Source organism: Polyodon spathula, chromosome 2 (genome assembly GCF_017654505.1).
Source record: "Polyodon spathula isolate WHYD16114869_AA chromosome 2, ASM1765450v1, whole genome shotgun sequence".
In the NCBI taxonomy this organism is placed as follows: domain Eukaryota; kingdom Metazoa; phylum Chordata; class Actinopteri; order Acipenseriformes; family Polyodontidae; genus Polyodon; species Polyodon spathula.
In genome coordinates this window covers 83,613,727-83,637,673 of record NC_054535.1, presented here as the reverse complement: position 1 = coordinate 83,637,673, position 23,947 = coordinate 83,613,727, and the positions used below count along the sequence as shown (strand labels likewise).

At 36.8% G+C, this 23,947-nt stretch overlaps 3 protein-coding genes across 4 annotated transcripts; 2 read left to right on the top strand and 1 right to left on the bottom strand.

Moving 5' to 3' along the window:
- The first annotated feature begins 591 nt into the window (after window positions 1–591).
- phax (phosphorylated adaptor for RNA export) lies at window positions 592–11,914 on the top strand. The gene is made up of 5 exons (XM_041232345.1): window positions 592–717; window positions 4,488–5,125; window positions 5,637–5,757; window positions 9,993–10,076; window positions 10,722–11,914. The coding sequence occupies exons 1-5, from the start codon at window positions 616–618 to the stop codon at window positions 10,989–10,991; spliced, it is 1,215 nt and encodes a 404-aa protein (XP_041088279.1). The 5' UTR covers window positions 592–615; the 3' UTR covers window positions 10,992–11,914.
- Window positions 11,915–14,526: 2,612 nt separating this feature from the next.
- LOC121328439 (testis-expressed protein 43-like) lies at window positions 14,527–17,300 on the top strand. Of its 2 annotated transcripts, none has more exons than XM_041273100.1 (3): window positions 14,527–14,626; window positions 15,951–16,059; window positions 17,015–17,300. In XM_041273100.1, the coding sequence occupies exons 1-3, from the start codon at window positions 14,538–14,540 to the stop codon at window positions 17,228–17,230; spliced, it is 414 nt and encodes a 137-aa protein (XP_041129034.1). In that variant the 5' UTR covers window positions 14,527–14,537; the 3' UTR covers window positions 17,231–17,300. The 2 variants fall into 2 exon arrangements, with proteins under 2 accessions (XP_041129034.1, XP_041129043.1); XM_041273109.1 differs by lacking the exon at window positions 14,527–14,626 and adding an exon at window positions 14,633–14,769.
- A 2,194-nt stretch (window positions 17,301–19,494) lies between these two features.
- Window positions 19,495–23,611, bottom strand: LOC121328432 (la-related protein 6-like). Its single transcript, XM_041273087.1, has 3 exons — window positions 23,288–23,611; window positions 21,591–21,798; window positions 19,495–21,494 (listed from the first exon to the last, which is right to left on the bottom strand). Exons 1-3 carry the CDS (start codon window positions 23,431–23,433, stop codon window positions 20,451–20,453), a joined length of 1,398 nt encoding a protein of 465 aa, XP_041129021.1. The 5' UTR covers window positions 23,434–23,611; the 3' UTR covers window positions 19,495–20,450.
- Window positions 23,612–23,947: the final 336 nt, after the last annotated feature.

Here is a 23,947-nt window from a genome sequence, read left to right as displayed (position 1 = left end):
TAATTGGTAGAATAATATGTGCGAGGCTATACGCAAAGAAACCGTCAATGTTTTTGCATATATTTTACCCAGAAGGTGGGTAATAGCAAGTTTTCTGGAGGAAGATGGCAAAGAAATACTGTCTCGCTATGCAGATTATTGTTTTCTATGCCTTATTTATTTATTTATTTTACAGCGAAAATTGCCATGCAAAAGTACCTGAGCTTCCATACTCTTTTGTTATGGTGGATTTAACGTTTAGTACTATCGTGACAGTGCAACACAAAAAAGGGTACAGATTTGAAATCGTGAAAATAAAATAAATGTGTAAATAACTACCTTATAAATGTTCAAAAACATCAAATACATAAATACAACAAATACATTAAAACATTATTCACACTTGTTACATTTGTAAAGAAACCACACATGTTTTAAATGCAAGGTTTAATGCGTATTAGTAAATTGTAAAACTAGATAAATGAGATGACAAAAGGACGTTTCCTTTGTTTTCCAGCAGGTTGGGCACGTTGTTACTGCATTGTTTCTTAACAACTGCCGAGCACTAGGAGCTGACCTAGGAAGGCATCTGTGCAGCTAATTGGGAGGAGTTGTTTTATTTCCGGGTCAGTGGAGATGGCGGGGAGTGCTGTGAGGATGGAGGATCTGGAAGATGGGGAGATATCTGGTTCCAACTCGGATTCAGAAATGAGAATAGCTACAAACGAACGGTTACAGGTAAACGGGAATGCTTTGGTGACATATAATATGCTACTGTAAGTCAGGTAGGGTTTTAGTTACATTTGCAGTCTGTACTGAGTGTAAACAAGACTGTAGACCACACAACGTCTTGGATTACACGATTTACTGTATGTTTTAAAACAAGATCGTTCGAGATGTATATAAATATATAAAATCAGGAATAAGACGTCAGGAAGTACCATCGAGGCATGAAAAAGCAGAATGAATCCCCTTCGTTTGGTTTCTTAAGACCTGGCAACCTTTTTTGAACTTGGATTCAAAATACACGCTCCATAGGCTATACACAATAAGGCTTCATGACAGTACATTTAACTCTAATAATTTACAATATATGTCAAGTACATGTATGTGCCCCATTACTCCTAAAGTTGATTTCTTGTGTCGTTTTTCTATACGTAATATAGTAACTTAAGGTTTCAGTACAGCTTCCAAGGTTTAGCGCCAAATACAGCGTTTAATCCACAGCATTCTGCATATTATTTTTCACTGATGTGGTTGTTGCTGTTTAAGTTTTTATATTAGCATTTCTTAATAAAAATGTTTTTTAAAAAGTGATTCAGGTTGACTTGTTTATTATTATTATTATTATTATTATTATTATTATTATTATTATTATTATTATTATTATTCATTCCCCGTGCGTGGACAAATCAACTAAGTTACCTCTGCTGTCTGGGCCCCATTACAGTCGGTTTATCTAGCTAATTAATTCAGAATCACCTTCACAATTGCAAACAGGCGCTATAGTTTGGCTTGTATTCACAAAACATTAGACGATCTTGCCGTGCTAGTCAGTATTGCACAGTGAGACGTAAAGACCCACCGTAGTTTGTAAGCAAGTGTTTTTGAAACAAGTGTATATGAGTTTCTGTGTGAAAAGATATCGATGTAATATAGCATTCGAGTAAAATAACAAAGGATAAAAAATAAATATGTTCTAGCTGGACTAGTTGGAGATACCTGGAAAGTGGCTGTGCAGATTCAGTGTAAGGTTAGAGAGCCACGTCTCTAGAGCTATTTAGCTAGGAATGAATTATCGTACCATGGTGAACTAGTGACGTTTAGTCAGAAGGGTGATGTGCTCATCTTGGTTCCTGTAAATAATTCAGGAATTTTACCTGAAGGTAGTGTATAAGACAATCCAGCAGAACACTAGATTAAACCAGGTTAGAGGTGTGTGCCAGCACCTTAGTGCATCTGTTGCGAATAGGTAAGGGTGCAAATGCAATATTAAAAATGAAAAATGGTATTAACTGTTAAAAAGGAGATGTAGTCTTGACAGCTGCTTTGTTTTGATAACAAGTAAGGACAGTATTACCAGGTGTACAGGGCTCTACGTTTAGATTTTTAACTACTGGCCCCTTGGGCCACTGAGCTAGTGTTTTTACTGGCCCAGATGCAATTTTATCTGGTCCAATTTATTTATATATATATATATATATATATATATATTTTTTTTTTATTTTCAGTATGTTTCTAACTGTATATGGTAACCAAAGAGAGCCCATGTCTCAAAAGAAAGTGGCTAAACAAAGCCTTTCAATATATGTTACTGCAGCCATTTAACATGCACGTATGTGTATGCTTGTCAGAAAATGAAAATACTGTATTCAAGATTTGAAAATGTGTGTGTACAAATGATACTCATTTTTCACAAGCAAACCCACAACCAACCTGTTACCATATGGTCACAGCAATGTTAAAACTGAATTATACACTGAACAGAAATATAAACGCAACATGTAAAATGTTGGTCCCATGTTTCATGAGCTGAAATAAAATATTCCAGAAATTTTCCATACGCACAAAAAGATTATTTCTCTCAAATTTTGTGTACAAATTTGTTTACATCCCTGTTAGTGAGCATTTCTCCTTTGCCAAGATAATCCATCCACCTGACAGGTGTGGCATATCAAGAAGGTGATCAAACAGCATAATCATTACACAGGTGCACCTTGTGCTGGGGACAATAAAAGGCCACTCTAAAATGTGTAGTTTTGTCACACAACACAATGCCACAGATGTCTCAAGTTTTGAGGGCATGTGCAATCGGTCTGCTGACTGCAGGAATGTCCACCAGAGCTGTTGCCAGAGAATTGAATGTTCATTTCTCTACCATAAGCCGCCTCCAACGTAGTTTTAGAGAATTTGGCAGTACGTCCAACCGGCTTCACAACCGCAGACCATGTTTAACCACGCCAGCCCAGGACCTCCACATCCGGCTTCTTCCCCTGTAGGATCGTCGGAGACCAGCCATTCGGACAACTGATGAAACTGGGTTATGCACAAACGAAGAATTTCTGCACAAACTGTCAGAAACTGTCTCAGGGAAGCTCATCCGCATGCTCGTCGTCCTCACCAAGGTCTTGACCTGACTGCAGTTCTGCGTCGTAACCGACTTCAGTGGGTAAATGCTCACCTTCGATGGCCACTGGCATGCTGGAGAAGTGTGCTGTTCACGGATGAATCCCGGTTTCAACTGTACCGGGCAGATGGCAGACAGCATGTATGGCGTCGTGTGGGAGAGCGGTTTGCTGATGTCAACGTTGTGAACAGAGTGCCCCATGGTGGCGGTGTGGTTATGCTATGGGCAGGCATAAGCTATGGACAATGAAAACAATCGTATTTTATCAATGGCAATTTGAATGCACAGAGATACTGTGACAAGATCCTGAGGCCCATTGTTGTGCCATTGGTCCGCCGCCATCACCTCATGTTTCAGCATAATAATGCATGGTCCCATGTCGCAAGGATCTGTACACAATTCCTGGAAGCTGAAAATGTCCCAGTTCTTCCATGGCCTGCATACTCACCAGACATGTCACCCATTGAGCATGTTTGGGATGCTCTGGATTGGCGTGTACGACAGCGTGTTCCAGTTCCCGCCAATATCCAACAACTTCGCACAGACATTGAAGAGGAGTGGGACAACATTCCACAGGCCACAGTCAACAGCCTGATTAACTCTATGCGAAGGAGATGTGTCATGCTGCATGAGGAAAATGGTGGTCACACCAGATACTGACTGGTTTTCTGATCCACGCCCCTACCTTTTTTTTTTTTAAGGTATCTGTGACCAACAGATGCATATCTGTATTCCTAGTCATGTGAAATCCATAGATTAGGGCCTAATGAATTTATTTCAATTGACTGATTTCCTTATATGAACTGTAACTCAGTAAAATCTTTAAAATTGTTGCATGTTGTGTTTATTTTTGTTCAGTGTAATTATCCTAATTAGGAATGGGTCAGTGTAGTCGAATGCACGACTACAGGTAAAAAATAAATAATTCTAATAGCATATTACATATTCAAGTACACAAAAAAACACACACAAGCAAACGCTTCTTATTTTTATTTTTTTAATGATGTCCACTGTAATGACTGTACACAGCAGCTTCTGCAGCTGTTGCTAGCCAGTCATGAAACAGCTTCTGGGAGCATGGCACTGGCGAACTTTGAATGTGTGAACCGAAATAAAATAATGTATGTAGCAAGTGCTAAAAATAAGTAATCCAAACTTGGGTAACATTGAAATTAGAAAGGTAATTTTAACGTTATGATGAATATAAAGACATATTAAATGTTAAGCATAACAACGCAGTGATTGGAACTATTTTGGAACATAAATAGTTTGTTTTGTCTTATTATATTAAACAGTATTCTAAAAATCTGATTAGATACTACAATCCCTCAGTATAACTTCTATCATACTGTTATGTAATTGTCTCCTATTACACTTACAGAAACAGCAATCCGCTGCTTCTGCCAGCACAGCATTCCAGAGCAGGAGTGAAGCACCCCCTTGCGCTGCTCCCTCTGTCACACAATACCGCAGCATGGCAGGTCTGGATTCCAGTGACAACAGCGACTCAGATTCCGACGAGGACAAGGTCCTGTGGAAGAGAAAACGCCAGAAATGTTCCAGCCCCCTTCCTGTCAAACCTCAAATGGCAACAGCCGCACCTGTTGGCCAGAGCCAGCCCGTTAAGAAGGTGAACAACATCTGGGGGTCAGTGGTACAGGATCAGAACCAGGAGGCTGTGGCTGCAGAGCTTGGAATTCTAGGAATGGAGGGCGAGATCAGCATGAGCTGTCGGCAGTCCGAGACCTATAACTATATCTTGGCCCGGAAGATGATGGAGAAAGAACGGCAGCAACAGTTTGGGGTGGAAATGTCCAAGCTGGACGAAGAATTGGAAGAATATATGCAGGACAGCAAGAAAGAAGGGAAGGAGGAAGAAGAGAACGGGGCTGGCCATCTCAAGAGGAAGCGGCCAGCAAAGGAACGTCTGGGCCAGAAGGCAGAAATGGACTATAAGGGACGGTTTGAGATTACAGAAGATGATGAAGAAGAAAAAGTCATAGATGAGATTGCTCACAGGTCAGCTGCTTTTTCATCTGTTAAAGAACAGCAAGCCCATTTCTTATGTTTCACCAAGTTTCCAGTACATGTTTTGTGACTTTCTCCTTTATGTAGTTATAGATCTGGACAGAAAATGCTTTGTAAAATATGGGTAGGCAAGTAACATTGCTACTAAATTGAGTAATTTATTATTTATTTTTTTAGCTTGTAACGGTTTGTTTAAGTCAACGTGGTTAAAAATTAGAAATTCGATCTAAAAGAAGTCTAAAATGTGCTTTGTAGAAATCGAGTAAAATGCAGATGAGGGTGCTTTTAAATTATATTGTAGAATGACTCCAGTGCCCCTTAATGTGCCAGTTATTTGAATTTGTGCTCCGAACTGTTCTACGTTGTCTCCAAGACAAGGTTTGAATTTAGCTGTAGAAGTCCGGGTGTTCCAAGCGCTGTACTGTAAATAACAAATGTTGTCTTGTTGTTGATTTCAAAACACAGTAACTATACACACAGCAAATTTATTTTTGTTTTACAGACTAAGGGAACCTAAAAAAGACCTGCTTGAACGAGTGGTAAAAAGCATTGGGAAGAGGAAAGCTATTGAATTATTGATGGAAACTTCAGAAGTGGAGCAAAGTGGTGGACTCTTGACTGTTGTAAGTAATAATTTAAAACCCTGTTTAATTTGTTACAGTATATGTTTATTGACATTATTAGTTAATACTGTACAGCCTAACCTTCACATCTGGAAAAACACACAATGTAGAAATCCCTGCCTAATAATAATAATAATAATAATAATAATAATAATACATTTACCACAACATGCATACCCGCTATAGGTCAATCTGGTCGTTACTCAAATTTCGTTTAAGATCACTGATGTTTTTGGGTTGTTTTTTGTTTTTTTTTTTTTTTTTTTTTTTTTTTTTTTTTTTTAATGTTATTGAATATTGTTAAATATTCATTATATAATTTAATTTTGAAACTCCAAAGAATTTTTCTTCAATGTGCACAATTTATTTACAGGCTATGTTCTGAATTCAAGGTGGCGTGCTTTTTTTTGTTTGTTTGCATCGAAATACATAGAGGGGCGTACTTACATAGCATTTTTAAAACTGATTCGCTGGTAGGATGGGACCAGCAAATCAAATGCTCATTAACACGAGTCGGAAAAGAACAGCAAGCAGAAATACTGTAAATAGCAAGGCGGGCGTTCGGTGCATTTTGGTTGATAAACATACATAATGTTATTAACTATAATTAACTATACAAAAATGTAATTATTGAATTGGTTATCAAGTATTTATAGTGATTGTATATAATGAGGAAAGGTCGAAAAATTGATTTTCAATTTAATCGTAGTAGCCCGAATATGATTTAATGATACACTGTTCATTTTAAAAAGTAAATTTGTGTCTGCTAGCAGAAACATGAGCATGCATTAATTTGTATCTACACTGATCATTTGATAATATTATTTACTATCATGTACTCTGGCAGCCTCACCTGCTATTCACTGTGTTTCTGTCAAATCCGCTGGCAGCTGAGCTGAAGCAGTTATTAAAATTAATAATTTCATCACGACGACAGCGAAGTTCGACCTGCTGTGGCCGGTTTAAAGTGCAGTGTGGACTGAACTTCCTTAAGTCATGCTGTGTGTAAAATGTGTAAGACTCGAATCTGCAGGTTTCCTGACTGGGAATAAAATGTTTGCAAATGCGACAAAAATATCGAGAATAGATTTGTAAACAGTTTTTTGGGGGATTAGGCGCACTGGTGCTAGGGATGTAATAGGGTTAAACGATAAATAAATGTTGCTGTTTTTACATAACAGTTAACGTATAATACAAATTGATAAAATGTGTCCAGCATTTTGCGTTTTAAAAGTACATAGCTAACAAAACATGTACTCTTTACGCACTGCCACTAAACTCAGCAACTCCTCTGCACTTCGATTTACGGTAAGTGGAGCACAACAGCTGCTGTCAAAATCGAAAAGGGAGGAGTGTAAAGATGGAGCGGTCAAAACAAAGTTATGTGTTGAATACCTGCGAAATAAAAACATTTTAGTTTAAGAAGCAAGTTTGTTAATGTATTATTACTATTGCCACTTTTTACCCAATTGTACCCCCAATGAGTCCCGCACACTGCCTGCCTTTGTCTGAAAGTTCTGAACCGGTTACGTAGCAACCAACTTGCCATGTTAGCGGGGTAAACATCTATAGTCTCTGTGTTTTTTGTTGTGAAAGGTGTTCAAAACGTTGCTTTATATCAAACAATTGAGTTTTCTGAGGAAAAGTGTTGGAAGCGGGAGTAATGAGGGGGAATCGAGAGGCACTGCAGCAAAAGAAGTGCCAACAAGAAGAACCCGATCAGCAGTAAAACAAAAAAAAAAAAAAAAAAAAAAAAAAAAAAAAAGAACCTGAAAAATGTGTGATATATGGCTTGCTTTGCCTGGTTTCCTGGCAGATATTTTTGCTGGCTTAAATATTCTTAACACGTCACTCCAAGGAGATATATTTGTATTTTCTCTCACTGACAAAATCGAAAGCTGGATCAAGAAGCAGTCCTTGTGGTATGATCACGTAAACCGTGACAGCCTAGAAGCATTTGTAATTTTATTTATTTATGTATTTATTTATTTACTGTTGGCTGTAGTTGAGTAGTTATTTGTATTGTTAGAACTAGGGGGTCACAGTGCAGTGAAGTTTGAGAACCGCTGCTGTATAATAAGATAACATTTTTGTTCATGTTTGGTGAGTATAGTTTTTAAATTTTTTTTTTTTTTTAAAACAAAGATGTTTTAGATTAGTAGTTGTAGGCACAGTTTGTTAAAGTTGCAGTTTATCTGTAGTCATTTCAAGCAACGAAAAAAACGTACTTGCTTTTTAAAATGGATTCATAGCATGAATTCATAAGAATCTTGAAAAATGAATTGTTGATTGCTATGCTAAGTTTTGGGGATGGTAACGTGTTTGTTTTGGGTTTTTTTTAAATGTTGTGTTTGTTTTTTTGTGTGTTTGTTTAATGTAAAACCAGCGTCCCTTCTAGTGGATCGAGGTTAACTATTAACTACGGAAATACTGGAAACTTGCACCAGTACACACATCATCAGTGTGATGCAATTAAAGAGCTATAAGCTGCCTCTTTTTATGGCTGGTAAACAAATGTCAACACATGACAAAGACTAAATATATGTGGAAAGGGTATTTATTTAAACAGTGATGGTGTAACAACGGTTAAACGGTTAACCGATAGAAATCAAATAGTTTAAACAGATTTTATATTAAACAATATTTACATCCCTAATTGGCGCCTGTAACAAAAAAATGCTGCCTCTCCCTTTTAAAAGCATGTGTGAATATTTACAAATGCGCTATGACGTCGGTCTGTAAGGGTTAAAACCGCACAAATGTTTCGGTAAACTGAAGTGCCAGAGGACGGTAGCAAATGACAATAATAACAATTTCATCGAATACAAATGCTTGTAAGTGCAGATAGGTGCTGTATTAACACCAGCAGAATAAGGTAACCCCAGTTTCATACAACAGTTGTGATGGTGACCAAACGTGTACAAGTGTTGTGTAAACATTGAGTATTTAATATCCTAAATAGCAGAACCAACGCGCTGAAATTTAAACTTGTTTTTACTGAAAAACAAACGGTAACATGTAATCATAAGAGCTGTCTGTGTTACATGCTGTCAGATCAGGACTTCACTGAGCATTGGAGCTGCAGCATGCTACAACTGTACATAATTAGAGGTGCCATCACCAATTCCAGACACAACACTTGCAAAATATTTAAAATATAATCATGTTGGGTTCATTGCAGTCATCAGCTGCATAGATTTATCACTCGGCAGAATGTGGTAACAAACAAGTGAGCATAGACATTAAGTTACTGTTTTAGCATCACTTTAGTGTCTTAAGTTGTGTTTTAAGCAGTTGAATATGGTAGCAATTAACTTGCTCCTGAAGTGGCACACAGCAATTGAATTTGGCGGGCATTATTCTATTTTTTTATTTTATTTTGGTGGCTAGAGCCATTGTCTGGAACCCTGGTTGTTTTAAAGAATGAACAGGAAACAAAAGCAAAGTAGGCTGTGAAGCTTATTTGAACAAAAGTGCTTTGCCAGTGTTTTTGCAAATGCTTGCACATGCAAATGAGACAATTGTGAGTTTCATGCTTCATTTTCTGTATCGTATCGTGACCCTTGTATAGCAATACATATTGTATTGTGAAGACACTGCCCATACCCAGCCCTATTTGGTACTTGGTCCTTCGTTTTAGCTTTAATGGTGGAGTGCAGACCTCTTTTGTTCCTATATAAAGCCTGCTAACATTCTCAGAAAAAGGAGTGCGTCTATTGTAATTCAGTGCTTTCAAATAGCACAGCTAGGGCGGCTGAAGTAGGACTGTGGGTGTTCAGATGAGGCAATTCTTTTTTCAAGCTACTGAAAAGGCTGAAAACATCTAATTAGAGATCCTTTGTGTATCATCAGAATATTAGAGTTCAATTCTCCTGCTTTATTATGGGTTTGAAAAAATATTCTATCAATCATATCATTGGTCAGTCACCAATTACTGTGTTTTAGTTGTTTCAAAAGGAGCATTCTTTGTAAATGTCAGTGCAAATGGTGGACATGCATAGTGGAACGCCATTGCCCATAGATTTTATGTGTTTCATACTGTGAATATACCAGTTTTTTGTTTGTCTTATTGACATATAATGTACCGTTGTGACATACATAATGTTGTCACTCTGGAGATATGAACACAAATAGAGTAAGAAAATAAAGCGTATGACTTGCTAAGTAGAATGATGCAACTATATCCATAGCTTTTAGGTACATGGTCATGGTTATGAATTATTTTTCTTATTCAGGATGGCAGTAGGAGGCGAACACCAGGAGGAGTTTACCTGAACTTGCTGAAAAACACACCCAGCATCACAAGCAAGAAGATAAGGGTAAGATACCTTGCTGTAGTTCTGTAAATCAAGCAGACTATGTACAGCAACATTTGGTGTGTTTAAAATTTACAGCTGCTAGAAAATGCCAGCCATTTTAAGTGATGAACCAATCTCTGGTTTGACTTTCTTTCTTTGTGGTTTTTAATCCTGTGCACTATTCAGGTAGTTGGTGGATCTCTTATAAAAGTTTACCCTAGTAAAAGCATAGCAAAGTGTAATAAAGCATAGTGAAAGCATTGGTAAGCATTGTAAAGAAGAGCTAGATATGGTAAAGCAAACCAGGGTAAACTACAGTAAATGTGTAGTATTTGCATCAGAAAAGCATGGCAACACTGCAAAAATACCACAGGAAAACTTCTGTTTACAGCTGCTCCAGCCCATCCTCTTTCATAATGAAACCGAGGGACTGCTGATTTACCTGGTCTTGCCCATGTGACAACTCATTAACCAGTTTGTAATGTCTACCCATTACTGTCTGATTTTTGTGGGAAATTTTAGTGACATTGAGTAGTAAATTTGTTACAGATTATAAAAAAAAAAAAAAAAAAATGGAAAAGTCAGATTTGCTTTCCTAGGCGTAGCACAGTGGAATAATGGGTTAAACGAGGCAAAACAAAAAACATGTACGTTTTGTTTCACCAGGAAATATTCCTTGATGAAAACCGCAAAGACTACACAAGCAAAAAAGCTGCCAAAAAGCGCAGACGGCAGCTAGTGGGGAAAGAGATGAAAAAGGTGATCAAGACACTCAACCTTCAGGAACATGATGATGCTTCACGAGAGACTTTCGCTAGCGACACACACGAGGCGCTGGCATCTTTAGACGAGTCCCATGAAGGGCCCACAGAGACAGCACTGGATCTGGAAGAGGCTTCTGTGATATACAATTCCAATGAAGTAGAAAGCTTTTAACAAAGGTGGTCTTAGGCTCATGTTCTGTAGCAAAGGCAGTTTTGGTTATGAATTCTCATTGCATGCCTGCAGGTTTCAGAAGGGGAGGAGGGTTAAATGCCGGAGTTTGTGTTGAAATCCAGCAAATTCATGACTCCGTTAAAGAGGTGGTCCTTTTTTGGCAATAAGAACATCCTAAAATCTAAACAGTAATGTTATAAGAGTTTTTTAGTTAAATATACCAAGAGGACATTTTATAGAGAAACTGAGTCTACTTTAGCACTACAAATGATTAATATATGTATATGATGTTGGAGGTAGAATATGGGGAGGTGTCCTTTTTTATGTTGCATTGTTTTACCATCAGATGCTATTATCTTACAAGTGGCTAAAATACAGGCTTCTACTGTGCATTTAAATATAAATCGACTATAGAAACATGACCAGATTTACCGTATACAACCTTTGTTCATTAATGTGGTATTTTGAATTGGTTTCTGATTTGTTTGCCCCCAGTTAAACTTGTTTTCAAGATGTATTGATTTTGTGTTTTTTAAAACCATTGAGTACTTCCTGTAAATCCTCAGCTTTTTCTTCTTTTTTTTTTTTTTTTTTTTTTTGTTAAACAAATCAGTTTTTAATAAATGTATGCAAAATGGTTTGAATTTATATTTTCAATTCAGTTGTCTGTATCCCTGTACTGTATTGGGCTGTACATATCATCTGTGTAGTAATAAATGCAGGCACATCCTAAATCTTTGTGGAGTTTCTGTTATATCATGAAAAAAGTTACGTTACATAAGAAAACTTCATCACAACTCATCTTTGACAGTACCTGAAAACAGTGATGGAGAACTATCTATGACACCTGAAGTTATACTTGTGTGATGTGTCTTATAGATTTATAACACACATTTCTTATGTAGAGTCAGTATGTGGTGGATAGTGTAGATTTTTTATAAACTTTTCTGAAAATAAAATGCTTTAACTAGTGTGTAACAATAGTTTTGAATATTTGATTGCCTCTTCCTTACATATTTTATGAGGTTTACATTACTCTTGTGTTTCATTGCTTCAATATTTAATTTGATCCATTTTCCCTGTAGCTGGCTTATATCTAAATGCAGTGCTGGTATCAGTCACAGATTACATGTTTTTTTTGGTTTACTCGTTCCATAAAGTCATGCAATGCTGCGACCTTTCAATTCTGTTGGCTCTTTAGTATAGTATAGGGTGGGTTTTTTGCAACGTAGATCTGCCCAGCAGAGAGCCCAAAGTCATGATGTTTTAGTGTGGATAGGTGGCACATCTACTGTAACTACAACTGAACATGCAGTTGCCCAGAGTAGCTGTCATATGCTGTAATGTACTGTAAATTATACCAAATATCTCTCTGCACCTGTGTATAATACAGTAATCTGATGGGTTTTTTGGGGGGACACCATTCTTTATATAGGTGATAGTCTGCCATATTGCCAGTCAATAACGATGCAAAACAAGTGGTGCCACTTCCTGAAGAGGTCTAGTCAGCTGAGTTCAAAGGACTCGCCCCAGATTACTAGTGGAGCAAGAAAATCAAAGGCCCTACACCCAACCGCTGTTTACAAACAATAGAACCAAACCGTGTGCAAAACCTGGGTGGCAATAAGATTTCTGCTTTCATTGGACTGCATAGCTCAGTTTAATAACATTTTACAAAACTTGTAAACACTTTCTCAGAATAATATGAAGTCAGGTATTTGTTAATGGAAGAAAAATGTGAATGTTTTCTGAAAGAAGAAAATGATACGTTTTCAATAAATCATATGAGCCCTTAAACAAACTACCAGTAGTTTATTTAAATACTGTACCTTGAGTACCAAATTAAAATCAATAATAGACATATTATTATTGAACTTATATTTAACCTTCTTATACTCTTTGTTATGTTACAATACATTGCATTTATAGGGATAAATCATGAAAAGGGAATGAATATTGCAAATTATGAAGTCTCAATCTAAGAATGTAGCTTGCTGGCTTCTGCTTTGTAATCTAACCTTTTTTTAAATGGACAGGTAGTGTTTTACATTACTCAAAAAAAAAAATGATGCAATGCTACATTTCCAAAAAAAAAAAATTATCAAGAATCAAATCTGAGTATTTTTAAGGAAGACCTTGCACACTGAAATTAACAGATACATTCATCTATTACAATATGTGCATAACATCAGAGACATGCATCTGTATACAATATCTATGGCACTCAATGCCTATAGCAGCTGTTGAAAAATGCATCTCAACTTCTGTCACAAATATGTGGAAAAGTTCTACCTGGCTAATTGTTTTACACATACTGTATGTATGCCTTGTGTAAAAATTGCCAGAGACTTTCAAATATGTGCCTAAAATGTGAAATAATCCCAGTTACACACAATTACAGTATGAAGAGTATTGTTGCTTAACTGTTTAGTGGTCGTTGCCATGGCAATTGGGATGTATACAACATACTAAAACATGCAATATCAAATTTAGTTTTAACAGGTATGTACTATAGATGTCTGTAGAGTACGTAATTATATTTTCTTTAAATTGCTTTTAAGATAAAAAAATATTTACCTGTCTACAAATACTAATTTATCATTTTTGTATTTCCTTGTTAAAATCTTTTTCTGTTTTCCAAGTGTGTTGTAGAAATGAATAAGTATCAAACTTGCCTCTCTTCATTAAAACACTAAGCTTCTAGAGAATATGTAACTTTTTTGATAAATATTACCATAAATTAGAAATAAAGTATTTATGATATTGTATGTTGGTTGCTATATAGTGGTTGTTGCCTGTCTATTGAACTGATATGATCTCAATGAAGCAACAACTGGTACCCAGGCTTAATTGAAATACAATTAACAACAAAATCTGAATCGGAAGGAAATGATTGTTATACCAGGCTGGTGCTTGGATTTATTAATTTATTTTTTTAATTGTTTTCAGCATGACTTTTCTTAATACCTTAAAAGAGTACAACTTTCAATGCAGTGCCTAGCAATTATTATAACAATTATTAATCTAGTGGTTAAAGATATTTCTTATTGCAAGTTTTATATATATATATATATATATATATATATATATATATACACACACACACACATTGTATATATTATGTAGCTGGGGCACAGCACTGAAGCTGTACATTAGAAGATTTGCAGCACATAGTTCCTTGCCTAAAAGCAATAAACTTTGATTGATTTAATCTCACTATTTATTATAGCTAACAGTGATCATCAAAAACGTAATATTGTGTCTAAAATCACTCCTTTAACAAATGTCAATGGTTCTCTTAAAGGTGAGACATGAAGCTCAGTCAATCTGCAGTCAGTTAACGTTTAAGATATAAAACAATTTTAACTTTAAAAAACGTCTCTGTACCGTAACTAATAAATTAAATGACACGTATGAGAAATCTACAGTGCTGTATACATTTGTGAAACCTGACTCCTGTGTCCTTTCTTTCAAATAGGACTTTTACTTTCATCAAGAAAGGAAGTGTCTGTGTGCTGCATTATCATTGCTCCTTCCCATGGTGCAATGCTGTGGGTAGGATTAGCAAGGTTTCCAAGGGCTCTTACACAGTCAACAAACATGGTCAGCGTAGCAACCAACACTGATATTAAAGGGTAGGTTCAGTAAAAACATTTCAAATGTTTTTTACTGGCTTTTAAGTGGGTTTATGTCTTGAATTGACTATTTATACATGGATTCTGACTGTTCCTTTAGTATGCAGATATCTGAAGTGGCTTCAGTTAATGAGAAGAGTAAGGTGTGCCTTCTGTGCATAATGTTTTGTGTTTTATAATACCATTCCAATGGTCTGAAAATGTGCAACGACAATATTTGAATGCATGTTAATTTAGACATGTAGGGGCTGTGGGGCCTGTCTCTCCTTTCTCTGTTTTACATGTTGCTATTCTTTCATCTCAGATTCTGTACGCAGATCATATTTCAAACACAAACCAATTCTAATATTTTAACCATTTGTTTTCTGTGCTGCAGTTTTCTTTACATGCACATTAAATATGTTTTAAATGAAATCCCTTTCTCTGTGAACCATAATTTTATTATTATTATATTTATCTTCAGATGTTGAAAAATGTACAGTTATAAAGGATAAACCATAGCATGAATGTGGAATTCAAATTCAAGGTTATATATATATATAATATATATATATATATATATATATATAATCGACTGCCCTCGTATAGAAAGGTATAGTCACAGACTATGTTTAATCTGGATTAAATAACTGCAGATAACATAATGAACACAGAGATAATTAATCTACTGTGGAAATGATCTTTGCGCTACTACTGCAAGAACCTTGAATCAAAGTAAACCTGTCTCAAAGCTGCTTGCTCAGAGTATGATGCTCCCATTCAGCCTGTTTGTTTTTTAAATCTGTTTTACAACATATAATAAAGTGCACTAGAATAAAAGCGTAGTGAATCTGCCAAGATCATTTATAATCCTTTTAAATCACTTTTTGAAGAATGTAAGGTATATTTGGTATATTTGATAACATACACAAATTTGAAACATAGCATTGCCAATAGAGTGAAGGTGCAAGGTGTTTTGACTTTTCGCAATGATTAATTCGGTTCTCCAACATGCCATTACTTCTGAGACTTCCTTGTGAAAAAAAAAAAAAATTATCTGGCAGTGTTAAATGTGATAGCTCCTGCCTACTTAACGACTATGAGCTATGTGGCAGATCGTGTCCAAAGTGATTAAACTGAATTGGAAAATGAAGACAATGAATGTGTGTATTGCATGAATAACAAAAATTATCTGCCATGGGAGGGACAGCCCATTAATAAAAACATGTACTGCATACTGCAGGTGTGGACCGGTACATTTTTTTGTGCTATCGTAACATTATGTATTGTACTTTGAAAACTGGAATCCCTAAATATTAGTGTAATATTGTTTTATCTTAACCAGGTTGGTCCATACCCATCTACCAGTGTTAACACCCAGGCATCCAATAATACCAAAGCACTATGTAATGCCATGGAAGCAAGACATGAAAAACCGATCACTTATATTAAAGGTAGGTGTCAATTGCTGGAAATAGGTTAATATACAGGAAAAAAAAAAAAATTCCCAAAATGTTATTTTACTCTGATTCATCCCACTACTGGTTTCTGTAGACAGGCCTTCACTTGAACTACGATATTGTAAATCAGTGAGTGGGCTCCAACTGTATAAATAGATTTAAATAATAACAATACACAACAAGTGTTAAGAATAAGCTTTGCAATAGCTGACAACAGATGTGATGATTTCTTAAGAATGTGTAGACTGTTCAATTAGTGATTTGTTTGGAATACTCATCATAATTATTCTAATATATGAGACATTGTATTCTCTAGGAGACACAGTGATTTAATAAAATAGGTTTTAATCCAGCCCAGGTCCCACTGAAATTAGTTTTGTGGTCCAACCACAGCCCTCAAAGGACACAAATCCACATCACATAACCATCACCATTAGTATTTTACTCTTGAATTTGGAATAATGCAGATACTGTATATTAAAGACTATGCTATAGCAGAGGGTGTATATCTTCTTGGTAGAACTTCCTGTGCGGCAACCAAGTTTACGAAGGAATTAGATAACAGAAAGAAAGTACATTTTTATGATCTACAGCGTTGTACTTAAAAATTCAGTATATTTATAGTATACTTCAATTACAGACTGTTTAGGGTCTATCAGCCAATCAGAGTGCATGTTGCAGCTTCTATATTCCATAACACATCACTGATAAACCCTATTCATGCAATCAACTGTGATTTTAGCTTTCAGCCACGGTCCGTTCACTACAGGTATTCTGCATCCTATTAATCCTATCTTAAAGTTTAAAAAACAAGCAAAGAACCAGAAGATCTCTAAAACACTGAAATAAGACCAGTGATAATATTACTAATAATGCGAGGCGCAAACATGAACCCTTTGTAAACACTTCTTTAAAGTGCCTATAATGTGTTTAAAATTCCTTTCGTTAGAATGCAAAGCTCTCTGGGATCCCCCATGGACCCCATGAGGTGACCTTGTTCTGGGAGCAACATGAACGACTTTGTCACGGGGAGGAGAGGACAGGCCTGCTGGGAGAAACTCGGTACAAAATTCCTCAGAAACTGCTCAATCCTCCTGTAACCTCCCTCTACTCCAAATACCGGAGTACACTGATCACTAGAAGAGGCATGCCCTTTACTCAATAACTCAGTGTTTGCTTATGAATGCATAATGTTGTTTTGCATGTTGTTGTGCATAAAACACCTACTTCCATCACCAGCATTTGTTTTCATTTTATTGTGTTCTTACTTGTCGAAATCAGCACACGTAATGACTATTAGGTGTTTGCAGTTTATCTTATTGTATAATATTGGCTTGGTTTACATACAGTTTAGAAACTCCAAATTCTCTCTCCATTTAATGTGAGAATGTGATGTAGCAGTACAAATCATGCACATTGCTATAGGAAGTGCGTGGCCAAAAAATGTACAGCTGAAAAGGTGGGTAAACCGTACCAAGCAATTATTTAACAACTGAGATCTGCTTTTAATGTTTCAAATTATTGCCATTTGCAGGTGACTCCTAAAAAGACTTTATAATTGAGTTGTTTTCTAAGCAAAGTTATATATAAAAAAAACAAGCTACTACAAACATGATAATAATAATCACAATGAAGTCCTTTGCAAAGTATATAAAGATAAGATGCATTATGGGTACCAACCAAGAAAAAAAGTCCTGTTTGTACCCCAAAATGTATTAAATTAGCATAATTGGGAATTAGTGCCAGAGGTCTCCTATGTTTTTGCTGCAGGCTACTGACCTCAGGACTTTAGCATCCATGTACAGTTGAAGTAAAATCTCTTAAACCTGATTTGTAAGCCAAGGTTTGTTTTATAAGAATGAAAACATTTTCAAAGACAAATATGGAGCTTAATATCACTTGCTGCAAACTTACATTACAAAAGATATCTGGGTGGATTACCATTATGTAGAGGGAAATGTGGGTAAGTAGGCAAGCGTATTGTAGATTTACTACCAGTATTATGAAAATATACTCTACTAAACATTTTGACTGGAAATTTGTTTTTATATCATAAACATAAAGTGCTAGATTTTAACTTGTAGATGACCATAAGGATTAGAACTGAAGAAGCTAACCTTCTATAAAGGAAACCAAATAAAACAGGCTGCTCTTGCTGTTCTTCAACACAACCAAAAACTCAGTTTAAAAAAGCTGCACAATATCAGTCAGATAAGGCCAAAATGGAACACTGACGGAAACATTTACAGTAAATATACCCTGCCATATTTAATATTAATTTGGCGATTTGAATTTTGAAGAATTTCCCTCCTAAAAGAAAACTACATGTAAACCCAAACTATCCAAATGGTACTAACAAAGTAGCATGCCAGAAAGGCAAGACCATTTTTGCATGTAAACCAGGCCATTGGAATCTGTTGCAATTCAGGGCAAGGGAAACAAAACAAAGTGGTTCTGGTTGCCCAGTTTGGCTTAATTTTAATGAAACTTTGCATGACCATTTGTAAAGATGTGTTATTGTGCATGATTAGTTAAATGACACCTGGAACCTAGTCCAAAACAAACAAACAAAAAAAATCATAGTATCTATTATATCCTAGAGGTTAACTTTAAGGTAAAGGTTTTGTCATTATAATGAAATAAATCAGCTAGTTCAATAGATATTCCAGCTACTAGCTGTACTGTGTCCTTTCTCCATGGACCACATGAGCAGAGCCTGGTCTGGCAACACCATGCCAGTTTTTCCCCCAGTCACTCGCAGAGTGTCTGTTAGGTCCTTCTCCCCAACTAATTCACTGCACTGCTGCCACGTATTGATTGCTCTGTGCTCCTAACCCTGATAAAGTTCAAATTCCACAATCCCTATTGAAGAGGACAGGGTGTTCCTGTAAGCAAGAGAACCTACCCAAACGTCTTCAAATACATTCATAAACTAAGGGGGTGTATTTTGCACACACACATTATAAAGTTGTCCTGATTGAAAAAGCAGTATATTTCATTGCCATTTTTCAACTTAATGGCACTGTACAAAATAGGTCTTGCTTGAACTTGCATTTCTGTGTAATACTTTGTCTCAACATAACACTTCATATTTTGTAATTGAAAAATAACCCTCTGCTACAAGAGTCTTCAAAGCAAATGGAGCAAGTTGCAAAAGTTGTCATGGAAACAACTATGCAGAAAGCTTCTGAAGTGTGTTTCAGTAAGTGGCCTAATTATAATCCTGTAACTTGATGTTTTTGCAGCAACCACAAATACGCTTTACTCAAGATTAACACAAACCTGTTTTCTAAAGATTACTGTACATGCATATTGGAAAAATGTTAATTAAAAAAAGGTTCCAATTCAATAAGATGTCACTTTAATTTCTTCTGGGTTTGATATGTTTATTTAGCTGTAATAGAAGAATATACAACAATCTTACCCCTTTCCTGTCAGTTTAAAATTACTTTGTTACATTTCTCTGGGAACTGAAATTCAAGAGACTTAATACACAACATTTACAAGGACGCTATTGATGTGAAAAGAAATGCAAACTTCAGGCTTGTTTGAAAGTTTATTTTATCCACTTTATTTTATTATTTTAAATACAGATTTTAATCCAATGAAATGCATTGTATAGATTTCATAGCAACTGAAGTTCGCCATTTGACATGCGATTTCCAAAACAAACAATATCCAAACTTATAGAACAATATAGCAACAAGCCAGAAACACACATTTCAATACACAACTTTTCCAATTTCTTTTGCCATCACAAGAAATGCAAGTATTTAGAAACTCAATGCACTGGCATGTGTCCCATTTGGTTCTAATGGTCCCCACTGAACACTACATTTTAGGTTGATTTAGCCATTCAAGGCACTTCTGTTACTGGGAACACACACCCCCTGTCCTCCTCCACCCAAAGTTACAGGTCTGCGAAATATACAATATTTGCAATTGATTGGCCTACTAACAAGCTACATGGCCAATCCTAAGTACAGGACACATACAGATTTAAGTACATTAACTTTGAGGCAACTACATCTGAGTAAACTTTACACCATGCTCCGAGTACTTTGCATTTCTCAAAAATAAATAAATTGTTAAAGGTGAATCATTAACCAATTAAACATTTGCACACTAAAGGTGTCTTCTTTACAGGGCCTTAACTTCTGTATATGTCACAGAAACTATAAATACACATTTTTAAAAAAAAATTAAGAAAGAGAGAGAGAAACAAAACACTGGCAACATATTGCACCCACAGAGCCAAACCAACACTCCGCACAAACACCCACACTTTATGAATGTGTCAGTTTGGTTTTCTGGGTATTAAATGACCTGCTTGCTAGGACATTGTTGATCTGACACTGCCTTTTCTCTGAGAGAGATAGATATCCTTATTTAAAGACAACTCTTCCTCTCCCAATACTATTATGGAACCCTTTAGTTCCATCTGGGCCATAGGGGAAGCGGAGGACCCCAGATGGAAGATCCCCATTCATGGCCCTCTTCAACACCAATGGGCTCAGTGGGCTCTGCATCGGGCTTCCTTCCTGGGAGGAGGCAGCCCTAGCTGCTGCCAGCTTGCGCCTATGAACCCAGGGGCTCCCTGTGGTATTGTTGCTGTCAGAGGAGTAATCTAGGTTCCTCCTGCATGGCTCTGGGCTGGTATCTGGGCTTCTCCACATCTCTGAAGCCAACAGCGGGGACATGCGGTGGGCTGTCGGGGTTATGTGCAGGATCCTGGGGCTAGAGCTGGTCCATGGGCTGGACCTGGGAGAAACCCCAAGGCTATGGAGGGTGCTGTAAGGGCTCAGGCCTTGATAACACCCTGGTGTTGGCATAGGAGATGAAGCAAACCCAGATTCTGAAGAGCTGTAGGCAGATGAATCTTCACCTCCATACTGCAGTTGCTCCATCCTCTGGTTGATTATCGCCATGCCTTTCGGATCAGACTTCTCTTCTGCATCACTTGCATCCAGTGTGGTGGTCTTCCTTGAACCCTTCCCTACAAGAACCACCTTCATAGTGCTGTCAGTCTTGGAAAGCTCACGGTAAGCTCTACCAGCTGCCTCTAGGTCTTCATACTCCACTAAAACACACTCCGTGGAGACCAGATCAGGGTACTTGTAGGTGTACTTCCTTATATCTGTGGGTAGCTCTTTCCCAGGTCGAAGGATCCTGATTGTACTTATAGTACCAAAAGTGCCAAAGACAGCAATAGCTGATTCAATGCCATTCTTTTTGGTGGGGAGGTCTCTGGTGGCAGATGGCTCTGGCAGGTTCCACACCAAGAGAATCCTGCTTGGCACCTGCATGAGCAGTGTCTCTGGGACCGGAATTTTCCGACGCACCTTCTTACCTTCCTCATTCAGCTCCAGCTTAGCTGAGTGACGCAGAGCAAAAGCAGTCGTCCGCCAATCTTTTGTCAAAAGCTTCATCTGAAAAGGTAGAGATGCCATAAAAGGTTATAGGATTGTATTGCCTTTCCACACCAAATAAATTAGTAATTTTCCAGTTAAACCAGTGCTTTTTACCTTTTTGAACGAAGTCAGCAACTTGATATTCACGTAACCCAGCTTGTTTCTCTTGACATGTTTCAGCAAGAAGGCATCTTTGACAAGGTTTTCATCAGATAGGTAATATTCAATCTGAGAGACCATCTTTTGAACAAGTTCAGAATCTGGGGGCTTCCAGTCTCCCAATTCCACATCATCATCATTATCAAAGAGGTTGTCAGAAAATCTAGGAAAGTAAAGCATTGGAAACAATGAAACGGGGGTTGGCAAACCAAATTACAGTATCACCTGCTATAACACCCAAATCGATATGTTTAGTGCTGTGAATTTCAAAAGTTGTAGTTGAAACAGCAAAGCTGGTATATTTGGAGGTCTCAGATTAGAATAGTGGGAATATAGCATTTTCTGAAATGTAAACCTTTACATTTTTATTTTAGTCCAGTTGCCTAGAGGAGATATGAGAAATAAACTTAAATACATACTATTGTCATAAACCTTTAGCAAAATAATAAAAATAATGAGTAGGGGAGACCAAGAAAGGTTGTACCACAGGACAGTTGTAACACCTTGAACTTCTCCAATCAGAAGCAAGCTAGAGTCCCATCACTCATCAGCACATGTTCAGTTCAGGTCTCTGTCTGCCTATGAGAGAGGAGCCACCTGTGACAAAGCCCTGAGATTTCATTTCCAATATATACCTGTGTTACCGAGTTCATGGATCCAGGCTTTTGTCACTCATCCCTGATCTCTGTACTTCTAAATTGACACAATTGATTGCTCTTACTTGTTGTTTCTTGCTGTAACATGAGGTTTAGTAATGGCTCCCTGGGTTTGGGGGCAGTTGTAACATGTATTTTTCTTGCTTGAAAAGGACTACATTTCAGGGATGTTCAAGTTTAAAAAGTAGGACAAAAAAGGCCTTGTGTGACTTTCAGATAAAGATATTTAGTTTGAGTTAAATAAAAACAAACGTTTACTTTATGTGAAAACTGTTCTTATACAATAAAACATTCAATTATTTTGTTAAATTAAATGTGTTATTTAAATTATTCACAGAATGTTGCATGTGACCCCAACCCCTGTTACAACTGACCCTGGACATGAGGAAATTGTAACATCGGAACCTTACATTTCAAGCCCTCTTGCTGTATGTATGTCAGCTCTTAAAACAGGACAAATATGGGGATTGGTAGGGGACAGGTGTAAATTGTTTGTATCAAAGTCTAGTCTCCATTAATCGTCTGAGTAATGGAGAGAAAGGTCAAACCTTTTACATCTGTCCCGTCTCCCCAACATCATTTTACTCTGTTTAAATGGTCTTTTGTATATTTAGGATCAGTACATATCCAAGATTATATCAGACTTATCAGAAACCTGCAAACAAATGTTTCAAATAAAGAACCAGGTTATTTACCAGTACAGTACTTTAAAATTACACAATATACTGCACCACTATATCACTTACAGGCCGTCAAACGCCGTTCTGCAAACCGTGTGGCTTTTGCACTGAAACCAGTTAATTATTTCTAAGATAACCATGAGTCTTAATTAACAAAAATATACAACGCGTAATATATTTTAAACTCCGTAAAGTGCCTTACACATCACATAGCATAGGCGAAAAGTCTTTCTACAGGCTACTTGTAGAATTACCAAAAAAAAAAAGCACACATTCTTAAACGCCAGGAAACATAACGTTCGATCTAGTTCCTTACCCGTAATCAGAGCACATGCTTTTCCTATTCTGCCTGCTACTTTCCGGATTTTCTCCATCAGTATCTCCGATGTCAGCTGTTACTCGGACACCTTGCCAGTTACCACCGGGAATGTCTTTCATATTCAACGGAAAAAAGCCACTCATTTTTTTGTACTAATGTTATTTAATCTCACTCCGTTTCTGGTGGATCAGAGGTGTGCTTTGTTGGAAAACTGGCGAGCAGACTGAACGAAGGCAGCACCTCGAGCCCACCTTCCCCCGACAAAAGCAGAAACTACCTGCTACTGCCACTGAAGAGGAAGAAAAAAAAAAAAAAAAAAAAAACCCGACCCTAATAGCTTGTATTTATCTAGACAAGAGAGACTCTCATTGGGCTACTTGCTAGAGGGAGAGGCAGGGTTCATACTGGCCAATTGCATGGATAATTGAGGTTTTCTGTTAGCATACCCTTTTTGTTTTTAACTGACATATTGCCATTTGTCTTTGTTGTTTTGGTACAAAACGATTCATTTTATTCATTACTGTTTATAATTAATATTTAGTTTACTATGTTTTATTACGTTATGTAAAACACTTAATTTAACATCGCCATTTAAGCAATTACATGGGTCAATTAATTTCATTACCAAATCCCACAAGAATCATTACTAAAAAACAA

Excerpts from the sequence above, each read along its gene's own strand:
- phax (XM_041232345.1), top strand. The coding sequence starts at position 616 with ATGGCGGGGAGTGCTGTGAGGATGGAGGATCTGGAAGATGGGGAGATA. Across the intron at positions 718-4,487 it reads CTACAAACGAACGGTTACAG|AAACAGCAATCCGCTGCTTC; the intron begins GTAAACGGGAAT and ends TTACACTTACAG. Across the intron at positions 5,126-5,636 it reads ATAGATGAGATTGCTCACAG|ACTAAGGGAACCTAAAAAAG; the intron begins GTCAGCTGCTTT and ends TTTGTTTTACAG.
- LOC121328432 (XM_041273087.1), bottom strand. The coding sequence starts at position 23,433 with ATGAGTGGCTTTTTTCCGTTGAATATGAAAGACATTCCCGGTGGTAAC. Across the intron at positions 21,799-23,287 it reads AGCATGTGCTCTGATTACGG|ATTTTCTGACAACCTCTTTG; the intron begins GTAAGGAACTAG and ends TTACTTTCCTAG. Across the intron at positions 21,495-21,590 it reads TGCTGACTTCGTTCAAAAAG|ATGAAGCTTTTGACAAAAGA; the intron begins GTAAAAAGCACT and ends CTACCTTTTCAG.
- LOC121328439 (XM_041273100.1), top strand. The coding sequence starts at position 14,538 with ATGCTGTGGGTAGGATTAGCAAGGTTTCCAAGGGCTCTTACACAGTCA. Across the intron at positions 14,627-15,950 it reads ACCAACACTGATATTAAAGG|GTTGGTCCATACCCATCTAC; the intron begins GTAGGTTCAGTA and ends TATCTTAACCAG. Across the intron at positions 16,060-17,014 it reads ACCGATCACTTATATTAAAG|AATGCAAAGCTCTCTGGGAT; the intron begins GTAGGTGTCAAT and ends TCCTTTCGTTAG.